Raw genomic sequence first — 21,510 nt, forward strand, 5'->3', positions numbered from 1 at the left:
GCTGGTGCAGAGCTTGGGGCTCTCCCACATCTCCATGCCAAAGACAGGCTGACCCCCAACACATGCCTGGCCAGGCATCTCTCCTGAGCTCAGGGCCACGCCTCCCTGCCCAGGTGGCATCTACATGTCCTGGCAGGGGAAAATGAGGAATTTGCCTGTCTCCCCCTTCCCTGGGGAACCCACACTAAGTGCACGGAGAGGGTGGAAGTGAGCAGGACTCCAAGTAATTGCCCACAACCCCGGGGGACAGGCAGTGAGTGCCCTGAGCTTTCCAAGATGTTTCAGCCTCTGGCTCCAGTTCCTGCAGGATGTGGTGATCGCTAAGTACATCTGTGATCTCGGCACTCAGCGAGCTTCCCGCTCGGGGCAGGGTGCGGGCGGCACCACCCCGCACCAGTCCCGCCCCGGCTCTGCTGCGCATCACAGCCGCACAGCCCGGCCGCCCGGGGCTGGGACGGTCACCCGCGCCTCGAACCTCGTCTGGCACCTTGGACTCAGCGGGGAGAGGCAGAGCCGGCCGGCAGCATGTGGCTGGAGGAAGCTCAGAGGCCTCCCGCACGCACCTGGGGTCATCCCTGGCCCTCTGCATCCCTTCCTGCGGGGGACTGCCCTGAGAGGCAGCCAGCACGCAATGCCCCGGCCCCACGGCAGCCCCCGTGCAGCCTGGAGGAGTTTGCCAGCCGTTCCACCCTCCACGGCATCCATCACATCTTCCGGCACCGGCGCTACACCGTCCGCAATTTGCTGTGGCTGCTGGCCTTCCTGGGCTCGCTGGCCCTCCTGATTCACGCCTATGCCAAGTGTGTGGACTTGTACTTCCAGTACCCCCACAGCACCCAGCTGGAGGAGGAGACAGAGCACAACAAGATCTTCCCCGCCGTTACAATCTGCAACATCAACCCTGCCCGCTTCTCGAAGCTCTCCAGCCACGACCTGTACTGGGCAGGGGAGATGCTGGGGCTCCTGGATAGCGCTGGCAGGCCCGGAGTGCCAGAAAGCCCAGAGAGGAGCAGGCTGGAGGCTCTGCTGGGGGCGCTGGCCATGAGTGAGGAGGAGAAGAGCCGTCCCTTCCACCTGGAGGAGCTTTATGAGCGTGTGGGCCATCAGCTGGAGCTGGGTGAGATGCTTGTCCGCTGCACGTTCGCCAAAGAGGACTGCAACAGCAGCGAATTCCAGACGGTGAGTGGCCAGGGGTGGGACATTCAGGGGCAGGGAGGGCTAGGCATGGCCCCTGGGCTGGCACCCACAGCTTACTGCACTGCTGTGTGCTGATAAGGAGATCCTAGCCCCCAGTGACCAGGGATCAGGGAAGGGAAAGATGTCAGGCACCAGTTTTGGTGGGCTGTAAGGCCTTGGGTTTGCTGGGGCTGCAGCAGAGCCCCGTGCAGAGCTGGGGTGCACTAGGCTGGGCTGGGAAGGTCTCTGGCAGTGCTTGTGCTGTGAAGGCAGGCTGAGAGGCACAGAGAAAGGGTGGGCTGGGGGCCCAGCCCTGGGATTAGCACAAACTGGATCAGCCCCAGCAGAGGCAGGCTGTGACCCGCAGCCTTCACCAGCCTGCCTGGCAAGCCTGGCTCCTTACCTCTGCCATGGGCTCTGGGGGAGAGCCAGGCTCCTGAAGGCTTGCACAGGGAGGGGAGGTAAATCCGGGCCCAGAGGGTTTTAGAGGGGAACAAAGCATATCCCCTCCTGGCAGAGCAGGTACCAGGAGATGGGCTGAATCCAGGCAGTAGTGAAAGTGAGCAGAGGAAGGCACAATCCTGCCTTTCCAGCCATAATGGGGATGTGCCTGGGATGTGGGCACAGGGAGGTGGCTGAGCCCTTGGTGTTATCAGAGCCAGAAGAAGTAAAAAGCTCATGGAAGTCCCACTGATGGACACCACACAAGTGCTTTTGGCACAGACGCTTGGCACAGGTTTGTGGGATCTTGGTGGGGCCAAATGTGAGGGAGAACTACAGCCCTGGCCTAGGGCTCTGAGCCCTCCTGGGCTGGGGAGAGCTGGCACACAGGGGAATAGTGGGCAGGACTGTGCAAGGCTAGTGCCCACACCAAGAGTCCTGCCAGCCCTGCCACCCCACTGCCTGGTGGGCACCTTGAGGGCTGCAGCCTCTCCCGGCAGTGCATGAGTGCCCACTGCCACTGGCTCTCCCAGCTGGCAGCTACTCCAGCTTGGCATATGCAGAGCTGTGATCTGGAAGGGTCTCTAATCTAGCATGACGCCTCTCCTCGTCACACTAATGAGAACTAAGCGGGGCTGTCACACTGGGCCCTTCCACCAGGTGTCAGGCAGCTAGCGGGGGACACGGCCGTGTGCCAGGAGGGCAATGCTGTGAGGGGGGACCTGCAGCCGCCACTGTGAGCCATGGGGGCCATGCCTGCTCTCACAGGACTCCTGCCACTGTGCCACCCTCCACAGCCTTCCCACTGGCTGCAGAGACTCCGGTGCCCAGCCGGGTGTGGCTGGGTCAGCCCAGTGCATCAGGCGGGCTGGGAGGGATGCAGGCAGGGCAGAGGCAATGCCCAAGTGGGAGCCATCCCTTCCTTTCTTCCCTTTTTGCTCCTGAGTCAACATCGGAGGATTACTGGGCTGTAAACAAGGGGATCAATGGTGCTGATGGGAACATTTCCTGGTAATAGCTCCGGCCTGTAAAACACAGTGCAGGGGGAGGAAGGGGAGGCTCTGCTCTCACAGCAGTTAACCCTTCCCACCCATGCGCTGGCTTCTTGGTGCCTCGACTTGGACTCACTGTGGCTGGGCTGGATGGGGCTGTGCCTTGGCTTGGGCAAGCACTCAGCCTCTGGGCACACAGCGAGGTAAAACCCTGTCAGAGGTGATGTCAAGCTGGCAATACTGGAGGAGGCATCCTGACCTCTATGACTGTAGTGTGGCTGGACCCTGCTGCTTGGAGATGGCTGTGAAAAGGCAAATGTCATCCCAAGGAAATGCTTCCAGCACTGCTGGGAAATGTTAAAGCCACTGTAGAAGGATGCCCAGCTCTGATCTGTGCATGGGAAAACAGAGCTGCTACAGGCAAGTGCAGAGGTGCTAACAGCTGCTGTAGCATCCCCTGGCTGCTTAGGAGAGCAGAGAGTGCCATCAGCCCTTCTTGGCAGCCCAGACTGTAGGGCTTTGGACAGGTTAAAAGGTTTCTTCCTGCTGGTTGTAGGGAAGGATGCTCAGGTAAAAGGTTTCCTTCAACATCCTTGAGCATCTGCCTGAGCAGCTCTACTGTGGATCTCAGCTCTGCCTGCTCTTCTCACCACCACCTCTCTAGGAGCAATAGTACCCAAATGGCTCCAGACTCAGGCACCAGCCAGGTCTGTGCTCACTGCCCTTCCCATGCCACAGCTTCCCACCTCACTGCCAGCTGCCCTGCTGCCACTCCACGCACAGGCAGCCCTGAACATGCCAAGTCCTCTTCACACAACCTGCTGTGCCATTGCCCAGCATCTGTGCTTGTGTGTGGCACTCCTGCCTTGGCAGGACTCCCCATCACTGGTGCTGCCCTAGGACACCGTCCTGCTGTCACACAGCCACACTGCTGAATGCCCAATGCTGTTTCTGCAGCCTGAGCAGGACAGAGGGTGAGAGTGCCTGGCACTCGAGTGGATGCCTGCATCCCTCTGTGGACACAGGCTGGTCGTGGTGCCCTCTGCCTGTCCTGCTTGGGGCTGGCAGGTAAATGTCAGCCTATTTTTATCTGCTCCCCCATAGGGCGGTTGTTCCTTCCATCCAGATGAGCAGATGTGCCTCCATTTTCCATCCCACTGGGGAACAAGGTTAATCTCCCTGATTTCACTTCCTCGCTTCCCGGAGCTGCCCTCCCTGGGTCTGGGCAGCGGGGGATCAGGGACTAATCCTCCCGGAATGAGTCAGGCTGCGGTGGGCTCTCGGCATCACAGCACGGTGGCTCCCAAGGGCATCACCTGCTGGTGGTGACGGCCAGCTCCTCGCTCCAGAATGGCAGGGGCTGCCTCCATTCCGTGGCTCACGCACAGGTAGTGGAGCTCCCGCTGGAACACTCCTGGTGGGCACTGTCTGTGTAATTACACCTGCTTCCAGGGGTTTTCCCGGCCAGCACGGTGCAAGGCACCACCAAGGGGCGGGCGTGGTGGCCGCAACCACGCTCTGAGTGATGGTGTGTGTAATAGCAGGGCTGGCAGGTAATAGCAGCCCGGGAGTCCATCAATAACTGCACTCTCTGATGGATGCTGCCCTCCCCTCTCCTGGCACGGCCCACAACTAGTTACAGCAATGCTTGCCACTCTCCTCACTGCACTACAAAAGGTAGTGGTGGGGTTTTTGGCTGGACCAGGAGATAGCTGTGCAGGTCATCCAGGTAGACTCAGCTTCACTCCCACCTCCATGCATCACACAAGAACAGATAGTTTAATATTCTATTAATAGTTTTACCCCGTTAAATATTGATCAAAATTTACAGCCAGAGCTGCCAACTTCAGGAATCAATCCAGCATCCTGCATAGTGGAATGGGGGCAGAAGGGACACCTAGCCAGGCAGGGGGCATGGCGTGGGGCTGGGCGTGGGGGCAGCACAGTGTGGGGCTGCCTGGGAGCCCTGCTCACCTCCTGACTCTGCTAAACTCTCTCACAATGACACGCTCAGTGCTTCTCCTCCGTGAACAGCTCAAGCCCTTCCTTCCCAGCTGGCAGGTGGCAGCAGGCCCTGGGCAGCCGGCGGGGACAGCACCGCTATCTCTGCCACCCAGCCGTGCCTGCCCCTCGCACCAGCTGCCTGCGGGAGCACCTGTGCCCCAGCTCAACTCCGTGAATTATTTACAGCTTCTCCGGGTGCTGCAGGAAGATGATAACATCGTAACTGGGGAAGAATGGGAAGCTGGAGACATTGGACAGCTGGTGGGGAGCAGCTCCTGCCCATGCTTAGGGTCTGTGGCACCCCTGGAACTGTCCCTCTGCAGCCAGGCTGGCCTTGGGGACAGGAGTCACCCCTCAGGAGCAGCTGGCATGGGACTGCGGCCCTGGAGCCGGAGAGGAGATATGACTAACACAGGAGAGGAGCGTGTTACCCCTCCCACAACACCCAGGATTGTCCCCAAGGGTGCAGACAGGCATCTGAGGCAGGCAGAGGTGTCACGCCCAGCCAAGGTGCCCCCCAGTGTGGGGGCGGTGAGGTGGAGGGGCGCAGGTGGGTGGCCCCCGGCCCTCTCGAGGCTGATTGCAGATCCGCCTGGCAGGGGATGCGGAACCTGCCGAAATAGCGGATTTAATTATCTCCGCGGAGCAGCGGGAAACCAGCGAGCAGGGAGGGGGTGGCGGGTACACGGTGCTGGGGCGTCGCAGCAGGGGAGCGGTGAGGGCTTGATCTAGCAAGGCTGTGCCCCACGCAGCCTCCAGCCCCACAGCAGCGACTCAGCAGTCCCGTGCCGAGAGCCCCCTTCCCACTTCTCCTGTAGGAAGGACGCAGCCCCGTGCTGCAGAGCAGCCCCCTCTGTCAGCCCTCTCTGTCCCCACACGAGGCTGGGGACCCCCTCAGCTGTGCGCCCCCCTGCAGCCCCCTCCCCAGCCCCAGCCCTGCTCAGTATGCTGCACGCTCCCTCTGGGCACTGGGCAGGAACTCTTCATTTCACACATCATTTCCTGCTGCTGCTGCAGAGCCACCTGCAGCCCCATCCCCGTCCCCGTCCCCCCCCCACCCCGGCTGCCCCCATCCTCATCCCCTTGGCATCAGCCCCCAGCTGGCTCTGGGACCGCTTGCTGCACACTGCTGTCCATGTGCCCTTGGCACTGCCCATGGCCATCGCACGCTGTGCTCTGGGACCAGTTCCTTTGTCACCACCTGCCGTCCCCGTACGCTCAGCACTAATCCTTGGCACGATGCCTCATCCCCTCTGCACTGTTCCCTTATCATTGACTGCCATCCTTGTGCCCTTGGCTCCTCCAGCACCTCTCTGCCCCCTTGGCCCTTCTCCTTTCCAGGGGGTGGTCCTAACTGCCGACCCAGCCAGACGCCCCCTACCTGCTCTGCTTTGTGCCCCAGCCAGGAAAAACTCTGCTTTTCTCCCAGGAGATGGGCCCTGGCATCCCAGCCAGCCTGACCTGGGGTATTCCTTGCTGCACCAGCCGCTGCTGCACAGAAGGGTGCCTGGCCGCGGGGGCCCGCAGGTCTGCAAGAGTTAACAGGCAGGGGCTGGGAGGTGAGGGAGCAGCAGGAGCGACCAGGAGTGATCAATACGGTGTGCTGGAGCCGCGCACAAATCGCGGCTCGGAGCCATAAATCTCCCTCCCGTCACATGCGATGAGGATGAGCAGGGAGCTCATCTCCTGGCGGCGGGGCTGCCAGCCGCTCCTCCGACAGGCGCTCACCCGGGGGAGCAGCCGGCCGGGTGGGAGCTGCGCCCCCGCCCCGCCAGCCACCCCACGGCCCTCGCAGGTGAGGGCTGGGTGAGGGATGGAGAGGCTGGTACCTTCCCGGGTTGGTATAGCCCGGTTGCATCCATGAGGAGCTCTTTTGCGGGAGCAGGCATGCGGATTCAGACAAATGCTGGAGGCCAGGATGATGGACTAGCTCTGGGCAGACATCCTGAAACAGCTGAAGCCACCCTGGCTCTCCGGCTGCTCCTGCCAGCCACCTGAGATGAATCACCCAGGGCGAGTGAGTCACCTGCCGGCCCCCTGGCCTTGGCCACACTGGCAGCAGAGCCTGGCAGCAGCATCCACTACACTTCCTCACCTTCCCCTTGGCACAGCGGCAGGGCTCTTGCTGCAAGAGAAGAGCTGCGAGGAGATGTCCAAGGGCTTGTGGAAGAACAGGCAGCCCAAGACACATGGCATTGTTGCCAATAGTGATTCCAGTGCCCTGTGTGTCCCTTCCCAAGCCAGATGCCAGGTGACCCCCATCCAAGCAGCAAATGCTCCAGGCAGGCTTGGACTAAAGGCATGTGGCAAGCAGCCTGCTACTGGCGTCTGGCCGGGATCAATTTAATCTCTCCAATCCAAGGAAATCCAGCTCATCCAGATCTGGAAAGCACCAGTGCCTGGAGCAGCAGGCAGGCAGGTGGGCAGGTAGGCAGGCTGCACCCACAACGCCATTCCAAGACCCTGGCCAGGTCCAGCTGCCCCAGTATGGTGTGGCCTGTCATTTATGGGAAGTGTGGTGAGGCCAGGGCTGCTCTGTGCTGGCAGGCTACAGCTCAGAGCATCCCTTGGCTGAGCCAGCTGATGACCCTATGGCCAGAGAAGGGCTGTGCACCGGTGCCTGTGAGCCCAGAGGCTCCTGCAGCCTCCTGCTGCAGGCAGCACTGGGCAGTGGTGCCCTGGCCAGGGCAGGACCAGGACGTGTCACTGGGTGCTGCCCAGACCCCAGCAGGAGACAGGATTGGCTGCCGAGGGCTGGCAGCCATCCCCATCCTGCTGGAGAGCCTGGATTGGTGTGGTGCATCACTAGCCCAGTGTGACATCAGCCACGAGCTGAGGCCCTGAAGCAGGCAGGGGTGGATGCCAGGAGGTTCCTCACTAGGATCTCCCAACCAAGCTTACTGTGCAGTCAGCAGCTGAGCTGGCATTGATTTATTGATCCAGCATCCATAGGGGTGGTAGCAGGGAGGGGCTCAGGCTTTGATCAGCCTCCTGCAGAGGAGACAGGCATCAAAGGCTGCAGTGTGGGCAGCAGGGACCCTGCTCTGGGATACTGGGAAATCCGGCTGTTGTCTTGGTGGGCATGGCCTGGGCTGGGGGCCTGGATGCTCAGGTAGCCACAACTCACACCCACACCTTTTCTGGTGCTGCTGGGGAGGGGAAATGGCTGCCAGGAGCCAGGGAACCCCTGGATGATGCTAAACCCCAGGCAAGCAAGGGTGCCACAACAATGGGCAGACAGTTTCTCTGCCGTGCTCCTGGCAGTGGTGTATCTGCCATTCCCAGCAGAACAAGCAGACCTGGCTTCAGCTTCATTTTGGGGTACAAAGGCAGTGATGTGGGGCACTATGGGCCCCATGGCTGTGCCCAGCTCTGCCCTGAAGGTAGATGGGCAGGAGAGGTGAAGGGAGCAGGGCAGATGTTAGTGCAGCTGCTGTGCAGGGGTGACAGGTGGGATAAACGATCCTGGGTTCTCCAGGGGCCAGTAAATTAGAATCAATAGGAAGCAGGAATAATTTATTTGTTTGACATCGCCTGTTAATTAACTGGGCTGATGAGTGTGATGGGGAGTGGCAGGAACCCTTCCACCTGCTCATTTGGTACCTTTCCACAAGGGCTGGGAATGGCATGAGGGAGTTCCATTCTTAATAGCCCAGCATCCATCCCCACCCTCAGAAGTGGGGCAGGACAGGGGCAGGAGGGGACAGCGTGCACGAGCTCTTGGTGATGGCCTGACCATCTGTGGCAGGGCACAACGTGGGGAAAGACTGAACATGGGGATGCTGCATGGCCAGTAGGCCAGCAGTGCACATGATCCCCTCATGGTCCCCCTTGCTCAGCATTTCCTCCAAGCCCAGGCTCTGCTAGGCCTTGGCTCCTGCACCTCCCTGGCTACCGCAGCTCTGGTGTGGCCCATGTGTTTGCTCCACCAGCCAAGCATGCCTGCACCCAGGGCTACCTCTGCAGGCTGCCTCTACTTCCTCCCACTCCTGCCCTGTCCCCAGCACAGCTGGTGGCTGCACTGGCAGGGTCACTGGCTTGGCGCTTGTCCACGTGCTGTCCACACTCCCAGCATACGTCCTTGGCTCTGCCTTGCCTGCATCCTGCCAGGCTCACAGGAATCCTTGGCAGCTCCGTCAGGAATGGCTGCAAGCACAACTGGCTGGGGATGTGTGCCTAGGCAGTGCCACCCCCACCAGGGTGCAGGCACAAAGCTGTCCCCAGCTCCCCGCTGGCAGGGTGCTAGGCTGTCCCTGCTCTACAGGCCTGCCTCAGCCCCAGGCAGCACCATCACCTCCCTCTGTTTTTTTTAAAAGAATAACATTTCTGCTAAATACTTTAATCAGATTAGTAGCAGTGTGTCTGCAGTGCTGTTAAATCAATGCTCCCCAACACATCTCGGCGGCTAGAAATCAATTACTGTTTAAGCCGTGCCTTGGTCCCTGGCCTGCGATCAATATGGGAGATGTATTACTCTCCCAGAGACTTTCCCACTAAAAACCTTTCATTTGTATAACAGGAGCTCAGGCAAAGTGCTGGTGCCCTCCCTTCCCACCTGCCCCTCAAGGACTGGGCAGCGCCATCCCAGCTTCACTCTGGGCAGCTGCTGGTGCCAGCTGGCTTGGAGATGGTATGACACAGGATTAGGACAATCCTTGCTCCAGGAGGAGATGTGCAACACTGGGCCAGCACAAAGCGTGCAAGACTGAGTCCTGCACACGATGGGGTGGCAGGTTAGAGATCCACAGGCAGGGTTGCCTGGTGCCCCTGGGGCCTCCTGGGCCCTGTTCTAGTGTGGCTGAATCCTCTGCCAGTTCCAATGCCCACTGCCTTGGCTTCTGCCCACCACTGCATCCCAACCAGGGCACTGCCAGACCCACGCATCTCACTAGGAGGGTATGACCCCTACCTTATATGCCGCTGCCTAAGAGCTTTGCCCCGCTGTAGACCCCCTCAAAGGGTTTTTTTCCCCCTCCTCCATCTTTGTCCCATAATTTGGAGAGTGATTTCCATTATTCATGATAAGGATCTTTAATTAGCTGTGAATATTAATGACTTACTCTGTAATTAATCATGCTTTGCATGCTGGGGGGGCAGCTCCTAGCATCACCTTGGCTAAGTATGGATGGCTCCAGCAGTGGCAGCAACCCCAGGGTCTCACCCCATGCCAGGTCAGCAACCCCATCCACCCCATGGGGAAATCTGGCCCTCCATAAACACACTGGCAGCTTTTATTTGGGCACTCAGCCCCACATCCCCAGGCCAGGGCTGAGGGGTGCTGTGAAGCACACTGAGGAGTTGCTCTCACCCTTCTCACTGACCAGATCTTGCTTCAAGCACAACCTGGGCTGTGCTGGGATCATATCTCCTTGCCCACTCTGCGGGTGCCTGTGAGGAATGGAAAGTGGCTTTTGGTGTGTCACTTCTTCTGCCCCATGCAGTGTGCTCTGGCAGGCTCTGAGTCCTGCTGGGGGCTGCTGGGCCAAAGCCCTGTGGGGCAGCTCTGCATTTCCCAAATCCAGCTCACCCCGACACAGCTGCAGGTGCCCTGCCTGAAGCAGACAGGTGTCATCTTCTTGCAGCTCTCTACCCTCTCTGCCTGCCTGTCTGCACATTACCTCTCAGCCTCTGCTCTCAGGGAATTTATTATTTAAGTCCCAAATCTTGTCTGGTCACCCCAAATTTGGTTCTAGCATTGTTTGCACTGAGGAGAAACTGAGGCACCGGGGCTGGTAGTGCAGGGATCACTGCCTGTCCCCTTCCTGACATGGCAGGGATGTCCCAGGTGCCAGGTGGGAGTGCCAGGCTTGGATGTCCCAGGTGTGTGGGTGACGGATGGGAGCGGAGGCACCCGCTGGCCACTGGAGGCTTCTGCCTGCCTGCGCCGAGCGCTCCCACGAGGGCAGAGTTTGCTTAAACAGAGACAGATTTAACTATTTCCATTACAGCTAAATGATGAGCCCCATAAACTTTATGGCTCCATGCGCATGAGAGCGGCTCTAATGGCCTTCACCATCTGGAGGAGATGGCTCCGTGGGGGACCTGCCGCCCGCTGCCCGCCCACAGCCAGGACCTGCACGCAGAACCAGAACCTTCCCAGCATCGGCACCAGGACTGGCATGGGCCTGCCAGCACCTGCAGGTGCCATGGTACCACTGGCTCTGTGTGTGGGGCTGCCCGTGTTTGACCCCGATGTGATCCTGCTGTGGAGCCCGTGAGCTGTACCTGCAGGTGGCCCAGTTAGCCCTAGGGTGGCCCTGCAGCCCTGCTGGCCCCGCACCACAGCGGGATGAGTGGGGGAGAGCACTCCTGGGTGCCTTTTCCTCCCATCCTCTGCCCCACGACTCTGCAGGGGCAGGCTGGGAGCAGGTACTCACTGTGGTCCTGCCTGCACCTCCAAATGCTTCCAGCACACTCCCTGCCACTTCTCTGCTATTACAGGGCTGCAGGAAGGGTGGCAGGTGTCACAGGTGGGCACTGGAAGACTGCCCAGCAAGGCTGTGCTCTGAATACCCAGCTGCCCCTCAGCACTGCCCCTCCGAGGGCTGCTGCTTGCTGATTGTGGCAGGTTTGTAGGGGGCTGTGGGGCACCTGTATCAACCATCCCCTGCAGAGGACTGTTGGTATGATTGCAGTCCATGCAGGGATGCTGCTGGGCTGGCAGTCCAGCCAGGGTACTGCAGGGACAGCCCTTAGGGGTGGAGGGATGGGCAGGAGCAGGTGAGGACACAAAAGCTGTCGCCTCTGTGCTCCTAACCCCTGTTTTTTGTGGCTCTCATGGCAGCAACCCCGTGGTGCAGAGCATTCCCCCATGACTGTGGGCTGGTGGGTGTGTGGCTGCATGGTCATGGCCAGCTAGGGCAAGAAGGCTGCGGGGCTGCCAGCTCCCAGCCTGGAGCTGAGAGCGAGGGCTGGGGCTGCTGGCACAGTGCTGCAGTAGAGGATTAGGTTTGGTGCAGGAGAGCCAGAGAGATGCTTTGAAGTCTCATGAATATGAATCAGTGGCTTGGGGCAGGAACAGAGGGTCCACGGCTAATCTCTCCCTTGCCATGGTGACAAGTGTGACAAACAGTGTGTGGGCCCGGAGGCAGGGCAGGGAGCAGGCAGGGGACAAGGGATGGCAGTAAGGACAGCCCTGGTGAAGGGGGGCATGTTGCTGGCACAGGCCGGAGTGCTGCACCAAGTGCTCTGCAGTGCACCCCCCACAGCCTCCCCCATGCTTGTGCCCACCTTGGCTCTGGAACCCCACTCTGAGCAGGGTGCTGTCTCCACAGATGCTGTCACCCCGCAGGGCTCTGGGTCCCAGGGCAGAGGTGGTGGCGTGGCTGCTGGCAGTGCCCATGTGGCATGGCACTACAAGTGCCCCAGCTTGCCACCAGTGGTCAGGCAGGGAGTGCATCAGGGCAGGCAGGATGCAGCTCTCAGCTCTCAGTGTGGGCAGGGACGGCTGCCTCAGCTCAGCCCTGCTGGGTATTTGGCCAGAGGCAGGGGCAGAGCTGGGGTCTGGGTACCACAGCTAGGAAAGGGACCCAGCCCCTTCCCGAGCTCATTCCACCACCAGCCCAGCCCTGTAGGAGCTGATAGAGTCCCCATGGGACCCAGCCAGCTCCCATCGATCCAGGTCCTGGTGCCATCTGCTCAGTGGTGCTGTGGCCCTGCCTGCCATAGCCCGGGCTCCATGGAGATGTCATGTTTGGGTCTGCTCCTCCTGTGACAGCCTGAAGGCCTCCGTGCTCTCCTAGGAGACAGTAACTAGAGCAGACGCTTGCTCCTAGCAGGACATGACTGGGGCTTGCAGGAGAGTCTCTGGATCAATTTGGAGCTTGTTTTGATGCTCTCCTGTTGCAGCATGGCAGTGGCAGCTGCCTGCTCAGCCCAGGGGAACTGTTCATGGACAAGCACTGGCTGGCAATGCTTGGTGGGGCTCAGAGAAACTGTTTGGGCTGGTGCAAGCCACAGAGAAGGCTGTTGGCTCTGCAGCCTCTCAAAGACTCTGGGTGCTGGCAGTGAAGCTGCTGTTTGCTCCGAGGGTGCCCAGAGCTGCCATCTCTCTTCCAGCACCCATGGCCCAGGATGCTGTGGCTCAGGGCCAGGACAGAGCACTGAGCAGGGAATGCTGTCCAGACTGATTGCCAGAGGACAGGGAGGGGAGAATGAGTGCTGGAGCAACATTGTGGCAGGAAGACAGACAAATGCAGAGCAGATGTTTAATTATCAGCACAGCGTTCTCGGATCCCTGAAAATCTCTGCATCCAAATGTAGATATTTTATGGGAACATACGCTTCTGCTAAGAGCTGGAGCTGTAACACAGTGCCCATTTTCCCATGGGCTGTGCATCACCAGGGCTGGCACTGTTTGCTGTGGATGGGGCAGCTGTAGGGCTGGAGGTGGGCTGGAGAGGGCCATCAGGAACTGTGTGCCATTGTGGGGAGGAAGCTCACTGCAAGCTCACAGCCCCAGAGGCATGGTTCTCCATTCATCCTTCTTCATCCCACTGTGCAGGGATATGCTGGGATGCAGCAGCTGCCACCCATGCCCAGTTGGGAGGCTGACCAAGCACGTGGCCAGCAGGGGCTTCTCCTTACATCCATCACCTCTTAAAGCTGGTCCCTACTGGCCCAGGCAACTTGCAGAGATTCCTTAAAGTCCTCTGAGACTTTTGTGGTCTCTGTTTTATACTGTAAGACTTGCAAGGTGTAGGTGTACATGTCATCCCTGCATACAGGCTGTCTCTGCTCTACCTCACATCTCTGCCCTGGCCCTTGGTTGTTTTCTGGCAGACCTGGGGCAGTTGGAGGGCTCTGCCATTGTTAGAGTGGGAGTTGGGGGAGGCTCAGGCAGAACAGGAAATGGAGCCACCTGGGGTTCTGGGCTGGCCTGAGCTTTGTGCACCACTTGCCTCTTTGCTGCTGGAGGAGCTGGAAAGGCTGCTTGCCCTGCCACAGGTTATGGACCACTGTGTGTCCCTCAATACAAGGATATGCTGGAGGTCCCTTGAGATATTCCAGCTTGAGGCTGCAGCCAGACATGGGGCTGGTCTGCAGCACTGAGCCCAGTGCTGCATCTCTATAATTGCATCCTGCATGAGAGGGCTGGTGGAGGGCAGCCCTGATCTCCCTGCCTGAGCACTGGGGCATGACTGCCCGTCTGTGCCAAGTAACCAGCAGGAAGAAACAAATACAGGCTGGTCCTCACCCACAGGTAGGTGTGAGGGGCTCTGGGGCAGAAAGCACTAAAGACCACTCTCTAGCACCACTGTGAGAGACCTGCAATCCAGGTAAGCCCCCATGCCGGGGTTTTGCAACAGGAGTGCGTTCAGCTCAGGGGCAATGGGCTTCCCTGAGTCTCCCCTGGTCTCACATCAGGTATCAGTTCTGCAGAGCTGCTGAAGGGTTGCCCATTTGGAGGGAGAGATTTCCAACAGCACATTAGGAATGGCAGCAGTCTGTCCCCAGCATGAAAATCTCATCCCAAGCAGCCCAGGCTGCCTTCACTGCTCCGCAGTCCCTTGAGGCTGTAAACATTTTGGATTCCCTGCTTTGCCTGCTCAGGCACCTTGCAGATTCAGGGCATGTTGCTGTCTTAAAACCTATCAGGTTTCCTGTCACCTCCCAGGGCCCATGAATCTGTGGGCCTGATGTATCTGGGACTGAAATGGTCCTGCAGGTGAATAGCTCTGCACACTCTGCACACCACCACCTGCTCCCTGCATGGCTCTTCCCTCCACAGACCTATAGTCCCCCCAACCCATGGGAAACTGCTCCAGCATCCTCCCTGGCAGGCTGGAACTGGCTGCTCTTCTCTAGGTTAGCTGGAGTTCCCAGGGACATCCTGGGCACCAGGTACCACATCCAGCTATAGCCAGGACTTTGCCCTGGCTACCAGCTCTGCCAGTGGGCTTAGAGCTGAGGCAGACAAAGGGTCTGTCTCTCTTGCCAGCCTAGTAAGCCAGGACTCAGATTCTGGGACATTTTTCTCGCCACTGCTATGCTGTTTCACTGTGTGCATCCCTGCTCCTGGGGAGGGGGGAGCTAGTGATGCTGTGACCGCTGGAGCCCCATCAGGCAGAGCGGCCAATGAGAGCTGCACGTGCAACCGACAGCCCCAAACCCTCATAAATCTCCTTTGCATGGCCCATGGCTCACCTAAGTAGATTTGATTTGTCAAATATTAAAATTAATTTGGAATTGAGTGGTGGCCTGTGTGCGCACCCTGCTCTCCTGCCTTCCCCCCGCTGCCACCTCTGCTCCTGCCCAATGCATCATCCCCGGCCCCGCGCTCTCGCCCCAGCCGGGGCGCCGGGAGCCGGGATAAATCATCCTGCCGCCACGCTCAAAGATGAGACGATTGCTTGCTCGGCGGCAGGGGATCACAGGGGAAATCACACCGCGTGCCACCCGCTCCGTGCCGGGGGCGGGGGAGACGCCACGCTTAGGCAGAGATTTATTTATTTGATTTTACTGGGCTGGGATTTTTTTTTCATCTCTCAAACACCCACGAGGGAATTGCAGCCCCTGGAATATTAATACCACACAGGACGCCAGCTCGTTAAAATGTCACCTGGCTGTAATTTCTCCTGTGTTTATTATTCCCCAGGGAGCATGAGCTCCCATTCCTCCCTGCTCGCGGTGGTCCCGGCACACGGGGCAGCCCTGCCCGTCCCCTTCACTGCAGCATGAGCGCTGCTCGATCACATCACCCAAAATGTTTCTGGCCCTCTTCCACCACCGCAGAGGTGGGCTGCACCGTCTCCAGCGTTTCCTGCTGAGCTGAGCCCCAGGAACCGATGCAGGAAAAAGCAGCACCAGCCTGGCTGGTACAGGCGATGAGGAGTGTCACCGAGGGCAGAGCTGGAAGGGCAAGGGGTCGGTCAGCGGCCAGCGTCGGCATAGGCTGGGGACAGGGTGGCACAGGGAACAGCTGCCTTAAGGAAACTTTGGCTCAGTTCCTGCAAATTAATGTTTTTTTCCCAAACAGTTTCCTGGCGCTAAGCGCGACGCGGGGAGCAATTATCTTTAGTGTCGATGTTATTACCATAAAAATTGCATTGAGGACTTTTCTCCTCCGATTAGAAAGTTAACGATCATCACTGCCTTCATTGTTCCCCGCACCGTGCTCGCTCTAATAAAGAGTCTGTGCACTTTACTTTTCACTTAGCATGAAAATTACCCAGCTGCTGCTTTGCACGGCTGTGCAGCCCCCGCGCTCACCTCCTGGTGACGGGCCCTTGGCAGGTACTGGCAAGGAGCAGCCGCCAGCTCGGCTGGGACGGACGGGATGCCTGGCGGCTTCCCCACGTGCCGGAGGCCAGGGCTTGGCTCAGGGCAGGGAATGCCGGTGTCACGGCTGCCCATCCTCTCTCTGAGCTTCAGGGAGCACCTGAGGAAGCTTTTCCACGTGCTCTCCTTCAGGGATGTGCTGTCAGCAGTCCCTGCCCATGGCATCCTTGTACCCACAGAAACCAAACCCATAGGGGATCACCCCTCCTACTCTTGCCAAGGGCTTGGGATGGGTCCAGCCTTGCCATGGTGGCTGCACTTCTACTTGAGACTCCACCATGGCTCTCCATCCACAGCCAAGCTGGGGCTGCCTCTTGGCCACACTCCCATTTCCTCTCACGGGTAGTGGCACAGGTGAGCCCTGCTGCTGTCACCTGCTGGTCTGCCCTGGGTGCCCTGCAGACAGCACAGCATCTCTGCTTCCAGAGTGCTGTGCCTGCCTGTGGACATCCAGGCTCTGGCACTTGCTGTCAATCCCACCACTTCTGATTTTCACAGGGAATATTTGCATCGTTTTGCTCAATACCAGCATAGCTCTTTAAATGCTTGAAGTGCTGTAAAAATCTTAGCTAATCTTCAGAGAGCTTTTTTTTTTTTCCAAAGCTCTTCATTACTCCCTAATTGTTCAAACTTCTCTTCTTTTCCTTCTGATTAAAAGCAGATTTTAGAAGTGCCGTTCAGTTTCTCAGCTATTTTCAAGTCAAATGGATTCCATCCCCCTCTCCATGTATTAATAACCTGTTCTCGTGCATCCCCCAGTGAGCCAGTAAAAGCCCTTCTGAGCAGAGACAAGGTGACAGCAGCGCTCCGGAGGGAGCGATTGGAAGGGGGTTACAGCTTGGAGGGAAAGAGATCCATCCATCCAGCTATCTATCATCCATCCTGCTATCATCCATCTACCAGAGAAATAACATTTGCAATTCTGCTTTAGCTCTTCCTAATAATCATTAATATTTTCTTTTACCTTCCCAAGCAGTGGTAGGAGGAGATGCAGGGGTTTGGGGCGCTGCAGCTGCAGGGGCTGGGGGTGTGAGAGGAGGGGGTGCAGTGTGTGTGCCATGCTGTGTCTGTGTGTGGTGTGTGGGATGGCTGCACTGCTGGGAGAAGAAATCAGGGCAACCCAGCACTGGCCACCAGCACACCCTGCAGTGGGAGGGACCAAGTGCCAAGCTGGAGAAGCATCTTGCTGAGGGGGTTTTGTGATTCTGGAGGTTACAGTCAGAGAAAATGCTTCTCTGGGCTCTGCCCCTGCCCAGCAGGGTGAGCTTGGTGTCAGTTGTGGATCCAAATGTTACAGTTTGGTCCCACACAGTACCCAAACACACAGCGTGTATCATTCTCTCACTGTCTCCTGGGGTCCCACTGTCTCCAGCTGGTAATGCCAGACACCACACCCATCCCAGAGCCTTGTCCTTGGCCAGCTGGCCTCCCACAGGAGATGGGACCGTGATGGATTGCAGCATTTACACATCTTCCAAGGGAGGAAATGCCAGGTCCTGCAGGGCTCCATCAGCTGTCAGCCGTGGGCAGGACGGAATCGAGGACCATGCTGAGGAGTGGGTGCTGGTTTGCAATGAGCCATGCAGAGGGCAGGAGGGGGAATCCCGTGTGCCAGTGCCCAGGCTGAGTACCTATTCCCTGTCTTGGGCACGTTCCCTCCTTTCAGTTATAGTCAATCACACTACCTGCCTGGGTCTGGGGCCATGGCCCCATAAAGCATACCTGCTCATCTGGAGGGGTCTGGGGGAGACCCCAGCAAGGGCCATGAGCTGCTGCAGTTAATGGTCCTGCTCTGCAATGGGCTTTCAGATCTGCTCCCAGGTTGGTTTGCATCATCTTTGAGCCACTTGTTGCTCTCAGAACATCACCTGCCAATGCCAGCAATTACAAAAGTTTTAGAATTTGTGAGCCATCTCTTAGGCTGCCAAGGTTCTTCAGACCCAGGCTAAGGTACTGTTCTGCAGCTCTGAGCTTCAGTATTACACAGCAGCTCTGGATCCCCAGCCACACCCATGACAAGTCCAAGATGTTTCCTGTGCCCTGCTGGAGAGATCTCTTCTTCAGGCCACCCATGCTTCCCATGGAGCACCATGAGACAAAATCAGGTAGCTGACAGAGCTGGGAGGCTAGAGAGCTGGGGGAGGTACCAGTGGCAGGGTCACCCACACCAGCCTTCAGGAGATGCCAGCAGGCTCAAGGCTTTGGCCAGTTCCATGGATGGAGGCATGCTGTTGGCCCAGGCGTGGGAAGAGCTGCTGTGTGCCAGGGTGCCAGCATGCCCTGAGCTGGGCTGTCCCGGCAGATGGCAGCAAGGATGCGTCACAGCTTGGCAGTGCATGGGGACCTGTCTAGTGCCCCGACCTTGGAATAATCTTCAGTGGGATTAAGAGCTTAAACGTATCCGTGTAATTGCCAGGCCCCTGCTGAGCTGGAGAGAGTGTGAGTGCCAGCACAGGGAGGCAGTGCCCAGGCGTGCTTGCTCCTTCCTGCTGTCTGCTGCTGCCTCCTGCCATTGCCACCACTGCGGGCACCACCGAGAGCTACCTGCCACCCTAAGTATGGATGGCAGGCAGCTCGAGAGAGATGGTGCCCAGGCACTGACAAAGAATGGGCTCCAAAGGAGAACTTCTAGAGTGCAGAGCGCTGAGTGTGTTGCCTGCACCTCCCTGGCATGGCCTCAGTCCTCCCAGACATCCCTCTGGATGCTCCTCTGGCATCCCTCCAACACCCACCAGCTCTGTGTCCAGGAAAGAACACGGAGCTGCTCCTGTGTGTGCTTTGAGGAGTAAGGAGGGTTGGCTGGGATGCCAGTGGCCAGGAAACTGTCCTGCCAGGCTGAACCTGTTTGCTGACCTGGTTGCTGATCCTTTAGGGTTTGTTCCTCTGCCAGAAGGGAGCAGAGCATGCAGTTCACAGTGTCTGCATCTGTAGGGTGTTTGGTGTGCATTTTCAGCCCCTGCCAGAAATCAGAAGATATTTGGGGTCAACAGAGGTGTCAGGGGGTCTCAGACACCCCCAAGGAGCACCCAGGTGCTGGACTAAGGACACACAGAGCACTGGTGTGAGCCATGCCAGCAGGGTGCCAGCACCCCAGTCCCAGCCCCTCTGTCTGATGCAGGGCTTGGCACAGAGTGGGGAGCTGCCATCCCAGCCCCCTCACTGTCTGCCTAATGGTCCCTGACATTTAAATGAGATTTAGTGCTCAGCCCGATGCTGAATATTCATGAGCCCATGCGGCCCTGACAGCCCGGCTGGGGCTGCTCTCATGATTAATAATTTGTTTTTCCCTTTACTGTAAACCTCACCTGCACTCGCTGCTTGCTCTGGCACTGCCAGCTCTGTCGCTGCTGGGAAGCACCCATGCCCTGGCCCTGCAGGTCCTTCACCTCCCTGCCTGCTCTGGGGCCCCCACTGCAAGGCCAGGCACGCCCAAGGATCCAGCCAGGGTGGCATCTGCCAAGCACCAGGAACCTCTTCATTGCTCTTAATGGACCAAGCCCTATGCACAGGAATGGATATCCTGTGTGCTACCAGAGTAGCTACAGGCAGCCCTGGATGTCTGGCCCCTGTAGTAATTCCAGTAGCCCTCACACAGAGACACCCTGGAGAGATAGAAACAAGTTCTCCTGCTGCTTGCCTGCTGGGCTCCCCCTCAGCTGGCAGCAGCTCATGTGGTGCTAATGCTTCCAGCCTCTCCCAGATGAACAGGCAGGAGTTGAGTAGTCCCCAAGCCCAGTTTTCAGGACCTGCTTTTGGTGCTGTTCTTGGCGTTAGTGGCTAGTTCAAACGTTCCCTCTGCAAACGCAGCACAGCAATGTCCAGCCCCACTTTGGACACTGAGGTTCCTGACATCCATTCCCAAGGACACTGCTCCCAGGACCCTCACTTCCCATCTCACTGCTGGCAGTGGTGTCCTGGACATGTGTGCAGCAGCCCAGACAAGAGGGACCAGCCCCAGGGAGCTCCCATGGGACCCAGGGGAAGCTGGGGGCCCAGGCTGCCATCTCCCCTCTGGCTCAGTAGATCAGCTCTGGCAGCTCTGCACAAATTGCATAAATATTCATGGCGAGCTGAAGGAAATGTGACTGTCCTGGCTGATTATATGCGCCTGTCCTGAAGGCTGCGGCTTCTCTCAGGTACTGCTGGCCCAGCTGCTGCCTTATGGTGAGATACAGCAAGGGTGCCCATGGTGCCCACCTGCAGCGTGGGGCACAAGGCTGCTAGGGCCTCACACAGGCCTGGAATGAGGGCTGCAAGCTCGAGCCAAGGATGAGGCTTTTCCAGAGAAGTCCCAAGATACCCAGGGTTTTCCCAGAGTGTCACACCAGTCTCCACACACAGCCCAGGGACTGCCCTGCATGTGGTCATGGTAAACGGCTCCCCAGAGAGATGTCACATCCGCTTTGGTGAGTCTGGCACGTTCAGCACTGCCTCTGCTCCCTGGTGCTTTGGGCAGACACGGGCAGAGAGTGGGACAGAGCACCTGAGAACAGCCCAGGGAGACTTCCCAGGGAGACAGCCCAGCTGGGATCTTTACACGCTGTGGAGATTAATCCCCTGCAGACCTGAGCAAGGTGCTGGGCTAATAGCCTGATTTATTCCTTCCCGTCTCTCTGGAGCACGGGAGGTTCCCCACTGTGTCCTGAACGACCTCATGCATAATACCATGCACAATCCTATTAATGCCGCCCCGCCACGCGCTCCCTGCTTAGTGCCGCCACTCGCCAATGCAATTTCCCCATGATATATGGGAAAAATAATTGAACTATATTTGAAAATATATTGAGAATTATGGCACGCACACGACGGGATTTATAGGGGCCATATTTCACAAAACCATGGCCCTGCACACCAAGGTGCCCGGTGTTTGCGGGGAGAGACCCATGGCTATGGTGGGTATGTGCCCAGGCCAGGCAGTGGGGGACCAGGTGCCACCACCCTCGTGGGCCTCAGTATGTGCCCGTGGGAGCACAGTACAGGATGCAATGGGATCTGGCACAGACTGGTGTCTTGGGAGCAGAGGGAGGGCTTGCCCCAGGAGCAGGCAGTGGGTGCAGCAGGATGCGATGCCCGGCTGCACCTGGAGTGGAGGAGGCAGCTGCAGCCACACATGCAGCTATGTGGGCATGGCCACTGCCAGCCAGAGCTTGGCTGAGTTTAATCCCCTCCCAGTGGGAGGGAGGAAATGCTCCTGGCATCGTGCTGCCTGCTCAGCTGCATGGCCTGCTCACTGTGCCAGGTGGCCAGTTAGCCACATGCTGGATCCCCTGGCCTGCCCTGAGGTGTCCCCTCAAGGGACTGGTGGCTCCCCACCCTGAAGGAGGTAGGGAAGGGGCTGAGGGCTCTGCACAGAACTTCCAGACCTGTGATCCTCTGCAGCTGCCTCTCTAGCCCCTTCAACCCCTACGCTGCCCTGCGTGCAGAGGGGCATTTCCCTGCCTGGCTCTGGATGCCCAATGAAGTGACAGGGCACAGGGCACATCCTTTCCCTCCTCATCCCACCTCTGCCCCCTGCATAGCCCCCTTGCTCTCTGGTCAAATGCCCCAGGCACCCCTGCCTGCCCACCGCCTGCCCACCGCCCCCCCCAGCCCCCAGGTTGCCATGCTGGGCACGTCC

At 58.6% G+C, this 21,510-nt stretch overlaps 1 protein-coding gene across 1 annotated transcript in view; it reads left to right on the forward strand.

The window, feature by feature from the left end:
• The first annotated feature begins 456 nt into the window (after positions 1 to 456).
• The window catches only part of ASIC4 (acid sensing ion channel subunit family member 4), a 62,303-nt gene continuing 41,249 nt past the window's right edge, over positions 457 to 21,510 (forward strand). The window contains exon 1 of the mRNA XM_030241884.2: positions 457 to 1,179. Coding sequence (XP_030097744.1) covers positions 526 to 1,179 — 654 coding nt within the window. The 5' untranslated portion in view covers positions 457 to 525. The remainder of the gene's footprint in view (positions 1,180 to 21,510) is intronic.

This window comes from Serinus canaria, chromosome 7 (genome assembly GCF_022539315.1).
Source record: "Serinus canaria isolate serCan28SL12 chromosome 7, serCan2020, whole genome shotgun sequence".
NCBI classification, from domain to species: Eukaryota; Metazoa; Chordata; class Aves; order Passeriformes; family Fringillidae; genus Serinus; species Serinus canaria.